Raw genomic sequence first — 14099 nt, 5'->3', positions numbered from 1 at the left:
GGATTTGGGGATTATCACACATAACATTACCCAGGGCCGTGTGCAGCCAGCAGGTGTCCTAGGTAGACATCTCTCTAACTCCTGAGGACCAGCTGTTATTGAAACAGAGGCAGTGATGGAAGCCACAGGGTTGAAGGACCTAGAGAATTTTCATAACTAGTTTTGTGGTTTTTTTTTTAATCCTCACAGTGTGGCTTTTAGAAAGGAATCAAGTTCAAGCCCTAGGAGAGGGGATTTGGAGCTGCATCTGCTCAGTAACACTCACCTAGACCAAAAGTTGGTCCTGAATCAGAGCGCAGTGCATGTTCCTATCGGGGGGCACCCACCTCCTAACCTGGCTTCTCATCTCATCTCTCCTCTGTGCTGATGCTGCTGTTCCATCCAGATATCTCATGATGCATTTGCAGTGGGCGTGAATTCTCATAATCTTCCCTCTCAAACCTGCTACTTTTATCTTCCCTCCTTCCTCCCTTCCCTCCCTCCCTTCTTTTTTCTTCTTATTTCAGAAACTTGTGGCGTCTTAAACTTGGCATTGCCACTGAGTGACCTTGCTGAAAATGCTTAACCTCTGTGTACGTTGGTTTTCTTTCTTTTTGGTTTTTGGTCACGCCAGCGGCTTGCAGACCTGTGCTCCCTGTCGTGGAAGTGTGGATTTTTAACCACTGGAGCATCAGGGAATTCCCCCAGTTTTCTTATTTGTAAAATGGACATTAAAGTAGTTCCTCTTGTAGATTTGTTATAAGAATTCAAAGAGTTAATAAATATTTATTACACAAGACATAATAATTAATTTAAATATAATATGATCTATAAATAGATAGGGAAACAAGTGCCAGATACATAGGAAGACTTAACCATTATTATTATTTGGGTTTGTTTCCGGTAGGTACTTGAAAGTTAAAAGTGCATGTTTAATGTGATTACAAATAGTGGTTTCTTTAAATTTTATGAATATATCCATATTTTCTCTAAATTTAAAGACTGCTTTGTATTTTCTTTATTCATTCAGTAGGATTTATATGTCACATTTGTGGGCATTGGGAACAAAGTTAATGTCCTCAGAGGTTTATATTCTACCAGGCAGTCCAGGATTCTGACCTGAAGCCCAGGAGAGGTCAGCTCCAGAGATGAAATCTACCTTTCTAGCTAGTTGATATTACATTTCTTTGAGCATCACCTTTAAAAGGTGAGGAATTGAGGTGATATCTTTTTCATCTGTTTTCCTTACAACAATCAGTTTATAGCAAACAGTTGACACTCAATAGATATTGGTGTAGAGAATAGAATTCACCTTTTCCTTGAAAGCGGTTATGCCATTTCAATCATTTAAAAACTATTTTATCTATTTTATTTAGTATTTGGGGCTGCTTCAGGTCTTAGCTGCGGCATCTCTCATTGCAGCCCAAGGCCTCCAGAGCACGTGGGCTCTGTGATTGAGGTGCATGGGTTCAGTTGCCACTGGCATGGGGGATCCTAGTTCCCCAAGCAGGAAATGAACCCATGCCTCCTATATTGGAATGCAGACTCCCAACCAGTGGACCACCTGGGAAGTCCCCTGGCACTCATCTCCATATATCTCTAATTAAAAAGCCTTCTTGAAGCAGACCTGTTTTTATTTGTATATTAGTTTTCCTTTATTGCATAACAAGTTACCAAACTCAGCAATTTAAAACGATGTTCATTTATTATCTCCAGATTCTTATGGGTCAGGAGTCTGTGCAGATAGCTGTGCCATCTGCTCATGGTCTCATGAGTCCGCAGTCAGGATGCTAGCTGGGCCGCACTCTCGTCCGGAGCCTGAATAAGGAAGAATCCACTTTCAAACCCATCCAGAATTCATTTCCTTGTGTGTGATGGAGCTTCTTCTGGGCTCTTGGCTGGAGGCTGCCGCCCTCACCCACTACTTCCAGAGGCAGCCTGCAGTTCTCTGCTCCAGGACCCTCTCCAGGGATGGGTCACATCTTGGCTGTTTGGTTGTTTACGCCAAAAGGAGAGTCTCTCGCTCCAGTCAGCTCAGAAGGAGTCTTACATGAAGTAACACGTTCATGGGTGTGGCATGCCATCCCCTTTGCTGTCTTCTGTTGATTAGAAGCAGTTCACAGGTTCTGGCTGCAGTTGTTCACACAAAGGTTATGGACTCTAGGATGTGGGAGTTCTTGGAGGTTACCCTATAGTATGTTCACCCCACTCCCCATGGGATGGAGTCCCCGAAATGCTTCTATCTTGGTACACTACTGTACCCTTCACTATATACTTTCCTTTTCTTGTTTCTCTCCACCTCTAAATATTTACTTTTATTATAATTTTTTTTTTCTATTTTGACTTGCCTACCTTTTTCTTCCAGTTTTATTGAGATATAATGGACATGAAGCACCATACAAGTTTAAGGTGTAGAGTGTAATGATTTGACTTACACACACCATGAAATGATTATCACAGTAAGTTTAGTGAATATCCCTCATGTCATATAGACACAAAGTTAAAGAAATTGAAAAAACAAATTGTTTTCCTTGTGATGAGAACTCTTAGGATTTATGGTCTTTAAACCACTTTCATATATAACATATAGCAGTGTCAATTGTATTTATCATGTTGTATATTACTGTAGTGCATTGTTCATTGCATTGTAGCAATAATAAAGTACTTAATTTATCTTTTAACTGGAAGTCACACCTTTTGACCACCTTCATACAGTTCCCCTCCTCCACCACCACTCTGCTAACCACAAATCTGATTTCTTTTTCTATGACTTTGCAGTCATCTCACACGCTAATAAAGTAATGCTTAAAATTCTCCAAGCCAGGCTTCAGCAATATGTGAACCGTGAACTTCCTGATGTTCAAGCTGGTTTTAGAAAAGGCAGAGGAACCAGAGATCAAATTGCCAACATCCACTGGATCATCAAAAAAGCAAGAGAGTTCCAGAAAAACATCTATTTCTGCTTTATTGACTATGCCAAAGCCTTTGACTGTGTGGATCACAATCAACTGTGGAAAATTCTGAAAGAGATGGGAATACCAGATCACCTGACCTGCCTCCTGAGAAATCTGTATGCAGGTCAGGAAGCAACAGTTAGAACTGGACATGGAACAACAGACTGGTTCCAAATAGGAAAAGGAGTACATCAAGGCTGTATATTGTCACCCTGTTTATTTAACTTATATGCAGAGTACATCATGAGAAATGCTGGGCTGGAAGAAATACAAGCTGGAATCAAGATTGCCGGGAGAAATATCAATCACCTCAGATATGCAGATGACACCACCCTTATGGCAGAAAGTGAAGAGGAACTAAAAAGCCTCTTGATGAAGGTGAAAGAGGAGAGTGAAAAAGTTGGCTTAAAGCTCAACATTCAGAAAATGAAGATCATGGCATCCGGTCCCATCACTTCATGGGAAATAGATGGGGAAACAGTGGAAACAGTGTCAGACTTTATTTTTGGGGCTCCAAAATCACTGCAGATGGTGATTGCAGCCATGAAATTAAAAGACGCTTACTCCTTGGAAGGAAAGTTATGACCAACCTAGATAGCATGTTCAAAAGCAGAGACATTACTTTGCCAACAAAGGTTTGTCTAGTCAAGGCTATGGTTTTTCCTGTGGTCATGTATGGATGTGAGAGTTGGACTGTGAAGAAGGCTGAGTGCCGAAGAATTGATGCTTTTGAACTGTGGTGTTGGAGAAGACTCTTGAGAGTCCCCTGGACTGCAAGGAGATCCAACCAGTCCATTCTGAAGGAGATCAGCCCTGGGATTTCTTTGGAAGGAATGATGCTAAAGCTGAAACTCCAGTACTTTGGCCACCTCATGTGAAGAGTTGACTCATTGGAAAAGACTCTGATGCTGGGAGGGATTGGGGGCAGGAGGAGAAGGAGACGACAGAGGATGAGATGTCTGGATGGCATCATCGACTTGATGGATGTGAGTTTGAGTGAACTCCGGGAGTTGGTGATGGACAGGGAGGCCTGGCGTGCTGAGATTCATGGGGTCGCAAAGAGTCGGACACGACTGAGCGACTGATCTGATCTGATCTGATGGCTTTGTTTGTTTTTGAAGTATAGTTGAAAAGTATAAGTACTATGCTAGTTCCTGTTACACAACACAGTGATTCACTATTTTCATACATTTCGAAGTGATCACCACAATAAGTCTAGTTACCAACTGTCTCCATACAAAGATATTACATAGTAATTAACTATATTCCCCACCCTGTACATTTCATACCTGTGACTCATAATTTTGCAGCTGAAAGTTTGTACCTCTTAATCTCACTCTCCTATTTCTTTCCTCCCCTCAATGCCTCTAAGCAATCACCTGTTTGTTCTCTGTCTCTATGATTTGTTTTTAATTCTTAGATTTCACATATAAGTAAATCATACAGTATTTATTTTTTTTCTCACTTATTTCATTTAGCATAATACCTTCTAGATTCATCCACATTGTTGCAAATGGCAAGAAATCATTCTTTTTAATGGCTGACTAATATAAATATGGGTTTATACCACATCATGTTCTTTGTTTTTTATCCATTCATCTATTGATGAGCACTTAGCTTGTTTCCATAGCTTGGGTATTGTAAATGATGCTACAGTGAATATAAGGGTGCATATATCTTTTCTAAATAGTGATATTTTCTAAATATCCAGGAGCAGAATTGCTGGATTGTATAGTAGTTCTGTTTTTAAATTCTTTGAGGAATTTCTATATTGTTTTCCATAGTAGCTGCACTAATTTATATTCCTTCCAATAGTGCATAGGGTTTCATTTTCTCTACATCCTTGTTATTTTCTCCAATGCTTCTTATTTGTTGTTTTTTGTGTATATAATAGGTGTGAGATAATATCTCATTGTGGTTTGATTTGCTTTTCCCTGATAATTAGTGATGTTGAGCATCTTGTCACATACCTGTTGGCCATGCATATGTCTTCTTTGGAAAAATATGTATTCAGATCCTCGGCCCACTTTTCAGCTGGATTTTTTTTTTTGATGTTGAGTGATATGAGTTCTTTGTATATTTTGGATATTAACATCTTACGGGATACATCATTTGCAAATATCTTCTCCCATTCTGTAGGCAGCCTTTCTGTTTTTTTGATAGTTTCCTTCACTGTGTAAAAACTCTGCAGTTTGATATAGTCCCATTTGTTCGCTTTTGCTTTTCTTTCCCTTGCCTGAGAATGAGTATTAAAAATATGTTACTAAGACCAGTGCCAAAGAGCATACTGCCTATGTTGTCTTCTGGATATTTACCTTTAGAGTCATTGTGGTAGAGACCATGTCCTGTTTATCTGTCTGCATCCCATAGAAGTTAATTGGTCTCTGTGAATTTTTTTTTTAACAGCTTATTGAGTTTAATTATTCAATGAGTTTTCAGTAAGTGAATGAAAATAAAGTGAGTGAAAAGTGAAGTCGCTCAGTCGTGTCCGACTCTTTGCGACCCCGTGGACTGTAGCACACCACGCTCCTCCATCCATGGGATTCTCCAGGCAAGAATACTGGACTGGGTTGCCATTTCCTTCTCCAGAGGATCTTCCCGACCCAGGGATTGAACCCAGGTCTCCCGCATTGCAGGCAGATGCTTTAACATCTGAGTAAACATATGGCTAAAATTTCGCAAATTTTAAAGCATTTGCTGATGATTTTTTTAAAAAATAGTCAAATTCCTTAATATATTTGGAGCCTTATTGATTTTTCCTTCAAGATAATAATTGGCAAGATGAATTACAAGATAAAATAATCTATATATATTATTATAGATAATTAGGGCTTCCCTGATAGCTCAGTTGATAAAGAATCTGCCTTATATATAGCATATATATTATATATAATAATCATTTCTAGAATTGTGTGACTGTGAATTTTTTCATGATACAACTTTCTGACTTGTTATCTAACCAGATAAATTCTTTTTCTTCTAGATGAGCAAGAGATAGTACAAAAACGTACTTTCACAAAATGGATCAACTCTCATCTGGCCAAGGTAAATAAAACTCCCCAGAGTTCTATGTTTATTTAGTTTGAGCCAATAAATTATTAAATTCACAGCATAAAATAGCACTACCACGATCGTTGTCACTCTTAACTAGTCAGTGTTGGCAGTCCTATGAATTTGATTGTCACCTACGTGTGGCATTTGCTAACCTTGCCTTTAGATAATCAACAGATAACCAGAGTAAAGAGCAGTTACTTCATGTCATTTCCATGAATCCTGATGGAACATTTCATCCACTTCTTTCTTCTGTACTAACCTGTGTGCCATACCAGAAGGAGAATTCATGCTAGATTTTTGTTTGTATTTGTTTCTGTTTGGAACAGAAAGAAACAATGAGTGGTCTACCCTGAGCAGAGAATTTTATCTGAAGAGATTGTAATGGTGTCTAGACTCCCCTCTCAAGTGCTTTTATAGAAAAGTAATTATGGGGTCAGGACACTACAAAGACTAATCATTCTGAGATTATGCCTACTGATGTTGGATGGTGTCAGGCAACTATGTATTCATTCATTGTGATTATTTTGAACATAAATACTAATGTAAAAGAAATTCGCAGGTAGGTACATTACAATAAAATTAATCTCTTATAATGTTGATGAACAACTGTGTGAACCAAAAAACATTGCATTTGTAAAAATAATGTCAATGATACAATGATTTTCTGTGTTCAGTTAGAGGATCTTTGCTGAGGTGCTACCTGTAGTGTTCAAGGTATAATCCTATTAATATGAGCAATTTTTGACTGGGGACTTCCCCCAAAGCTTCTTTTATTGTTCAGAAGCAAAACACAACTAATTTCAGTGGTATGGTACACATTTACTGCTTACTGTATGTCTTTGCTAGGCTTTGGAGACAGGAAAGAAAATTGCAAAACACTTTCCCAGGCCTTGGGAAGCTCACAGTCCAGCAAAAACTGGAGACTAGCATAACATGTCTAGATACAGGATTCAATAGGCTTGTCTTCTCTAGGATCTCTCTCCAAAAACCTCTTGGTAAGATGGGAATTCTCTGGCCCAGTGGCTGCACCCAGAACCTGCCCTGTGACAAGGCACTGAAGAACTTTGGGGCCCATTTTCTCAGGCTTAGGAGGGTGCCATCTCTCCATGGCCATTACTTACACTAGAGACTGGTAATCTTTTGCAAAATTCTTGCTTTTCCAAACTAAAAATAGAGTTATTGTTTTTTCATATTGTGAAATGGTTATGTGCTCGTTGTAAATCATTTTGATAATAGTCCTTAGAAAAAAATGAAAGTAAGTGTTAGTCGTTCAGTCATGTCTGACTCTTTGCGACCCCATGGACTCCTATCAGGCTCTTCTTTCCATGGATCCATGGACCCTTGTCAGGCTCTTCTGTCCATGGAATTCTCCAGGCAAGAATACTGGAATGGGTAGCCATTCCCTTCTCCAGGGGACCTTCCCAACCCAGTGATCGAACCTGAGTCTCCTGCACTGCCAGTGAACTCTTTACCATCTGAGCTACCAGGGAAGCCCAATGAAAGTAAAAATCACCTTAAATCCCACAGTCCTGATGCAACCGTTACTGAAGTATTGATCACTGTTTCCCTTCACATGGACATGCATAATTTCATGTAAATGCCTCTAGAGGATACTGTTCTGGATGCCTGACTTCACTCAGCACATCCTCCCATGTCAATAGATACAGAGTCATAGATACATTTTAATGGTTGAATAACATTTTTATTATAAATATAATAAAAGTATAATGGTTTTTATTATAGTATTTATATATATATAGTATATATATATATATAAATAAATATAATAAATAAATATAATAAAAGTATAATTACAAACTAGCTATAATAGTTGCCTATTAATGATCACTTAGGTTGTTGCCAATTGGTTAATATTATATAAAGTACCACACTAAAAGTCCTTGGCCATGTATATATCTGTACACTTGTGTTATTTTTTTCTACTTTCTAGAATAAATTTCTAGAAATAGGTGGATAGTCCACAAGTATACACATTTATGGGCTTCCCTGGTAGCTCAACTGGTGGAGAATCTGCCTGCCATGCAGGAGACCCTTATTCAATTCCTGGATTGGGAAGATCCCCTGGAGAAGGGATGGGCTCCCCACTCTAGTAATCATGGGCATCCCTCATGGCTCAGACAGTAAAGAATCCGCCTGCAGTGTCGGAGAACTGGGTTTGATAACTGTGTTGGGAAGGTCCCTTGGAGAAGGGGTGGGCTCCCCACTGCAGTATTCATGGGCATCCCTTGTGGCTCAGGTGGTAAAGAATCTGCCTGCAGTGTGGGAGAACTGGGTTCGATACCTGGGTTGGGAAGATCCCTCGGAGGAGGGCATGGCAACCCACTCCAATATTCTTACCTGGAGAATCTCCATGGACAGAGGAGCCTGGAGGGCCACAGTCCATGGTGTTGCAAAGAATCTGACATGACTGAGTAGACCACAGCACATGCACATTTATAAATTTAATAAATAACCAAGAACTTATGAGAATGCCTCTTTCCTCACACTATTAATCATCTTTAAGATTAGCAGTATTTTTAAATCTGAGTGGTGAAAAAGTTTTTAATTATTTTCATACTTATTTTTTAATGGAGTTGAATATCTTTGTGGGAGATTTTAAAGCAGAATTCCTGGGATATACTTATTTACATACTGAATTCTTAAAAAGAAGTTAAAATGAGAATGTGTGCCATGGCACACAGTATACAAAGGGCCTTTGCAGAGAGATTGTAGGCCAGGAGCTCATTTTCTACTTTACTTTTATCACCATTTTTTCATGGTTTCAAATTGCTTTGCATATTGTTGTGCTAAATGGGTATTGGAATACCAGTGTGTATCCTTTTCCATTCTTTTTCTTAGTCCTGCTAGGAGACCTTGCTCCTACTATTTCCTGTCTAAATATCTAAGTCCTGCCTTTAATGTTTAGTGCAAAGCTTTCTCATTCGTGAAGTCATTTCTGACCACGTGTGAAACAGTGAGGTGGGCCTCAGCAAATGCTCCAGAATATAAGTAGTTTCCCTGGCAACCATCTCCCAGCACCATCCCTGTGTCCTCTCTGCTATACCTGCCTCTGGTTTGGTGGAATCTGAAATCTCAGCACTCCTCCAGAACCTGCAGCAGGTGGAGAAGTTCAGTGTGTCTTAAGTGATTTAATACTATTTCATATCTCACCTTCCCAGCAATGCTGTGAAATCTCTAAGATGTGCTAATTATTGGAATTCACAGTGGAGTATTACTTAGCCATAAAAAGAAACACATTTAGGTCATTGGTAGAGGGGTGGATGGACCTAGAGTATACAGGTTATACAGAATAAGTCAGAAAGAGAAAAATAAATATTATATATTAATGCGTGTATGTGGAATCTAGAAAAATGGTGCAGATGAACCCATTTGCAGGGCAGGAATAGAAATGCCGACAGAGGAGTCTGGTGGGCTGCTGTCCACGGGGTCACTAGGATTGGACACAGCTGAGCGACTTCACTTTCACTTTCATGCATTGGAGAAGGAGATGGCAACCCACTCCAGTATTCTTGCCTGGAGAATCCCAGGGATGGGGGAGCGTGGTGGGCTGCCGTCTGTGGGGTCACACAGAGTCGGACACGACTGAAGCGACTTAGTAGTAGTATAGAAAACAGACATGTGGACACGGGGAAGGGGCGGAGGGGTGGGGTGAACTGGGAGGTTGGAATTCACACATATACACTATCATGTGTAAGTAAATAGCTGGTGGGAAGCCGCCATATAGCCCAGGGAGCTCAACTCGGTGCTCAGTGGTGACCTAGAGGGATGGCGTGAGGGTGAGGTGGGAGGGAGGTTCAAGAAGGAGGGGACATATGTATACACATAGCTGATACACTTCGTTGTACAGCAGAAGCTAACACAACATTGTAAAGCAACTTACTCAAATTAAAAAAAGAAACCGCAATAGCTCTGGGCACAACACTAAGCACCGTTTGCTTAATAAAACAGCAACAGCAAAGAGTCGTTATCTTTCCTTACTTTATGAGACTAGTAAAGACATCAATCACATGAGGAAAAATAACAATTAATTTCTGGCACTGTGCTAGGTGCTTAACCCAGGTTATTTTATAGTGAACTTCATCATATACCTGGTTGTTGGTGCTGCTGAGGTTTTAATGCAGATGTAAGCCTGAAATCCACTTGGTTTCCCTACTTTACACCATTTTATGTTGATGGTATCATTTGGAAAGACCCAGAAAATTGCTATCTCCACAACTGCTCCATTAGAAACTTACTGCCATAGAAATTTTGTTGTTGTTTTCTCCTCTGTTCTTGTTATTTTTTGTTTTCCTGTCTCTTGACAACTGAAACAGTGATGCCCATACTTGTTATCCAGAACTTATCTATAGTGACTGCATAGTATCTTGCCAAAACCACAACTGCTTTGGAAAATATTTTCCTTTTTCTGATTCATTCATAGTCAGAAAACATTTTGAAAATCAAATCTGACCCCATGACCCTGCTTTGACACTTGAGAGTTTTAGGAGGGCTGCAGAGTGCATGTTTATGTCTGTGACTGTCTTGGCAGCTGATCCCATGGTTGCTTGTTCACCCCTCTCTGTCGTCCCCACCCTCTGCTCACCTTTATCCCTATCTGAGTTTCCTCCTATCTGAGTTTCCTGTTCCAGGCTTGTTTCTCACTCATTCTCCCTCCCACCCTGCTCCCATTCCTGTGTCACCTCCATCTCTCCCACCCTATCTCCGCCTCCATCGCACCTCCACCCAACTCCCTTCCATCTGTATCTCAATCCCCGGTCCCTGTTTTATCCCCATTTCCATCTCTATTTCTCTCTGTATCCCTTCTCTGTAAAAAAAAAAAAAAAAAAAATGCAACCTAGGCTTCACAGTATGGTTGAAATCACATTTACATATCCACCCAAATTTAAATGGAAGCACATTTTTCCCTCTCCAATGCAATGTGTTCACTTGCTTCTGAGACTAATGCCTTTCTTGCAACAGAAGCAGGATCAGGTTCGTATCTTTGATCTGGCCTCTGGACATTGTAGGGCTTCCCTGGTGGCTCAGCCAGTAAAGAATCTGCCTGCAATGTGGGAGACCTGGGTTTGATCCCTGGGTTGGGAAGATCCCCTGGAGAAGAGAAAGGCTACCCACTCCAGTATTCTGGCCTGGAGAATTCCATGGACTGTATAGTCCATGGGGTCGCAAAGAGTCGGACATGACTGAGCGACTTTCACTTTCACTTTCTTGACATTGTGTCACTTTGCCTGTTGTCTCTGTGAGAAGGCTTGCTCCCAAAGCCATTGTGTGATGCTGGAGTGTGTCCATCAGTCTGTCACCCCAGATGTGGACAACACGCACCTGTACAGACACACAGACACACACACCTTAGTTACCTGGGTTCCACAGAAGCATGTATTATGCCCAGAGTCTTATTAAGTCTCTTGTGAAAGCAGCTTCTTAGATTTTTGGTCCTCAGCTCCTACTTACCCTTTTTTCCCCCGCTTTATTTTATTTTTTAAAACTGGGGTATAGTTGCTTTACAGTGTTGTGCTAATTTCTGCTATACAACAAAGTGAATCAACCATATGTTTACATAGACCCTCGTCCCTTGAATCTCCTCCCCCACTCCTCACACCCCATCTGCCTAGGTCACAGAGCACTGGGCTGATCTCCCTTTGCTATATGGTAGGTTCCCATAGCTATCTGTTTTACCTTTTAATGATACAAAGATATCTTCCCTAGCCTCTGGTTTTCAGTCATAGAGCAGGCCCCAAACCATACTTAGAATAAAAATGCTTCTCATTAGAGAAGGAACCACAGAGAGGCAATTTGATCTGCCTCGAGGTCTTTTCTTATCCTCTAGAGATTCAGGAGCCAACTTTTCTTCTTCCTTCTTGCTTATTAAATACCAAAGGCCAGTGGTTTGTCCTGTAACTGACAGTCTGCTCCAAGGATGGAGCCCTAATTGCTGTCAGCCTTGAAACAACCTGGTGTTTTGTAATCTGTTGGGTCAGATTGAGTCCGGTTTGGTGTACTGTTTGTGTTCATTTACTTTGTCCAGTAAATATGCAGCCGGCTTAGACCCGCTGTTAGTCAACTGTGGCCATAGACTATGTGGCTTAAACCAGGAAAATGTATTTCTTGCAATTCTGGAGACTGGGAAGTTCAAGATCAGTGTGTTGACTGATTCAGTTCCCAGTTCTCTAAAAATGAGAAAGGACAAAGGTGCTAAATTGGCAGGAAAAAGAAAAGTTTCAACTTTTTTCTAGAATGCAAGTTGTAAATATTTTGTAGGATCTCTATTGCCTGAGAGATTGTATATAAGTCATGAGGATTTTTATGGATTTAAACTAGCATGATAAACCATCTCACCCTAAATTCTGTGATAATGTCTTACTACTATAGTTCCTTCTTTAAAAGGCAAAGTTTTATAGTTTGTTTAAGCAAACTAAACAAAAATAAATAAAGCTTTTATTTTAAAGGACAATTTACCAGACTTCTTATTCAGAAAGAAAGCTTCGTGTGTCAATTATATTTCAATAAATTGGAAAAAAACGATTGTATCTGTTTTCTCAAAATCTTTTTTGGAATTTGACCTTTTCCAAAAACAGGTGGTGACAGGTTTAAGAGCTGTAATGTTGAATTGAGAAGCAAGAAAATTTCCTCTTCTGTCCTATGGTCATTTAGTCTTGGCTACATGGGAGATGTTCAAAAGATGCTTCATGGACATGAATTTGGGGAGGCTTTTTCTTTCAGTTTTGTTCTAGGCTGCTTTTCTCAGTTGCAAATAAGTAAAGTAATTCTGCTAATTAAATAAAAGAATAATCTCTTTCATGGATGACATTGTATTCGATTGCAACAATTCTTTATAAATATTTTGACAACAGTATGAAGTGATAGGGTGCAAATGAGAGAGCAATCTGTTTTCAAAAAACATGCTTTTCCCAAAAAAACACTTTTATTAAAAGTAAGAAAAAAACATGATAATTTTATGTAGATTGTTCAAACTTGTGGATACAGTTATCAGTTTTTTAAAAATATTCGCTGTTTTCAAATTGAACACTTTATGCTTCTGTGATTATGCTAAGCATTGTGAGTCACAAATTGTCGATACAGTGTGATATAACATTAGCAGATGTTAGTGAATTCTGTTTATTTCATATACCTGGTAATTCCTTTCAGGAAGGGAGTTTCACATTTAAACATGGGCCCTATAATTTTCTTCCTTTTTAAGAAGAAACCTGACTCTTTCTGTTCTGTCTGCTCTGTCAGTGAAAGAAGGTAGGGTATTTGTTTTTTAATTAGCCCAATATCAATACATGTAATAGTTTTTCAAAGTTAGATCTTGATTCGGTGCTAGCTATCACCACTCATTGCTAAATATCTTTCTAAATTACAGGGCCGCTGTTCATTGAACTCTTATCCATGTGCCAGTTACTGTGCCTTAGGTACTTTATCTTTTATTTAAATCTCACAACAATAATCAAATGTAAGTATTATTTTCACCACATTATAGATTGTGAACCCAAAACTTAGAGTTAGTTAATAAGCTCAAAGTCATATAACAAGTAGGTGGAAAACTAGATTTCAGTCCCAGGACTACAAAGTTTGGGCACTAATCACTGTGTTATATGCCCATGCTTCATTTGATGAACAATTCATGTAGCAAATACTTATCAAGCACCGCTTATGTACTACAGATTGTGGGTACTATGGTAAACAAAGGCAATGGCACCCCACTCCAGTACTCTTGCCTGGAAAATCCCATGGATGGAGGAGCCTGGTAGGCTGCAGTCCATGGGGTCCCTAGGAGTTGGACACGACTGAGTGACTTCACTTTCACTTTTCAGTTTCATGCATTGGAGAAGGAAATGGCAACCCACTCCAGTGTTTTTGCCTGGAGAATCCCAGGAACAGGGGAGCCTGGTGGGCTGCCATCTCTGGGGTCGCAGAGTCGGACACGACTGAAGCAACTTAGCAGCAGCAGCATGGTGAACAAAAACAGCTATAATCCATGCTATCATGGAACTGATATGTAGCAGAAGAGACAGCAATTACAGGTGTGTGTGTGTGAGTGAAATCCCATGAGTGGGGAAGTCAAGGGTGTTAGGGAGCACAGGGCAATTGCAA

The 14099-nt window shown here is 39.9% G+C and overlaps 1 protein-coding gene across 15 annotated transcripts in view; it reads left to right on the top strand.

Moving 5' to 3' along the window:
* The window catches only part of SYNE1 (spectrin repeat containing nuclear envelope protein 1), a 497963-nt gene that overhangs the window by 83464 nt on the left and 400400 nt on the right, over positions 1-14099 (top strand). For all 15 annotated transcript variants that reach the window (XM_061428348.1, XM_061428354.1, XM_061428353.1 and 12 more), the window contains one exon: positions 5917-5978. In XM_061428348.1, coding sequence (XP_061284332.1) covers positions 5917-5978 — 62 coding nt within the window. The remainder of the gene's footprint in view (positions 1-5916; positions 5979-14099) is intronic.

Source organism: Bos javanicus, chromosome 9 (genome assembly GCF_032452875.1).
Source record: "Bos javanicus breed banteng chromosome 9, ARS-OSU_banteng_1.0, whole genome shotgun sequence".
Taxonomy (NCBI): Eukaryota; Metazoa; Chordata; class Mammalia; order Artiodactyla; family Bovidae; genus Bos; species Bos javanicus.
Note: the sequence above shows the minus strand (reverse complement) of the source record. Positions and strands in the feature narration are given on the sequence as shown.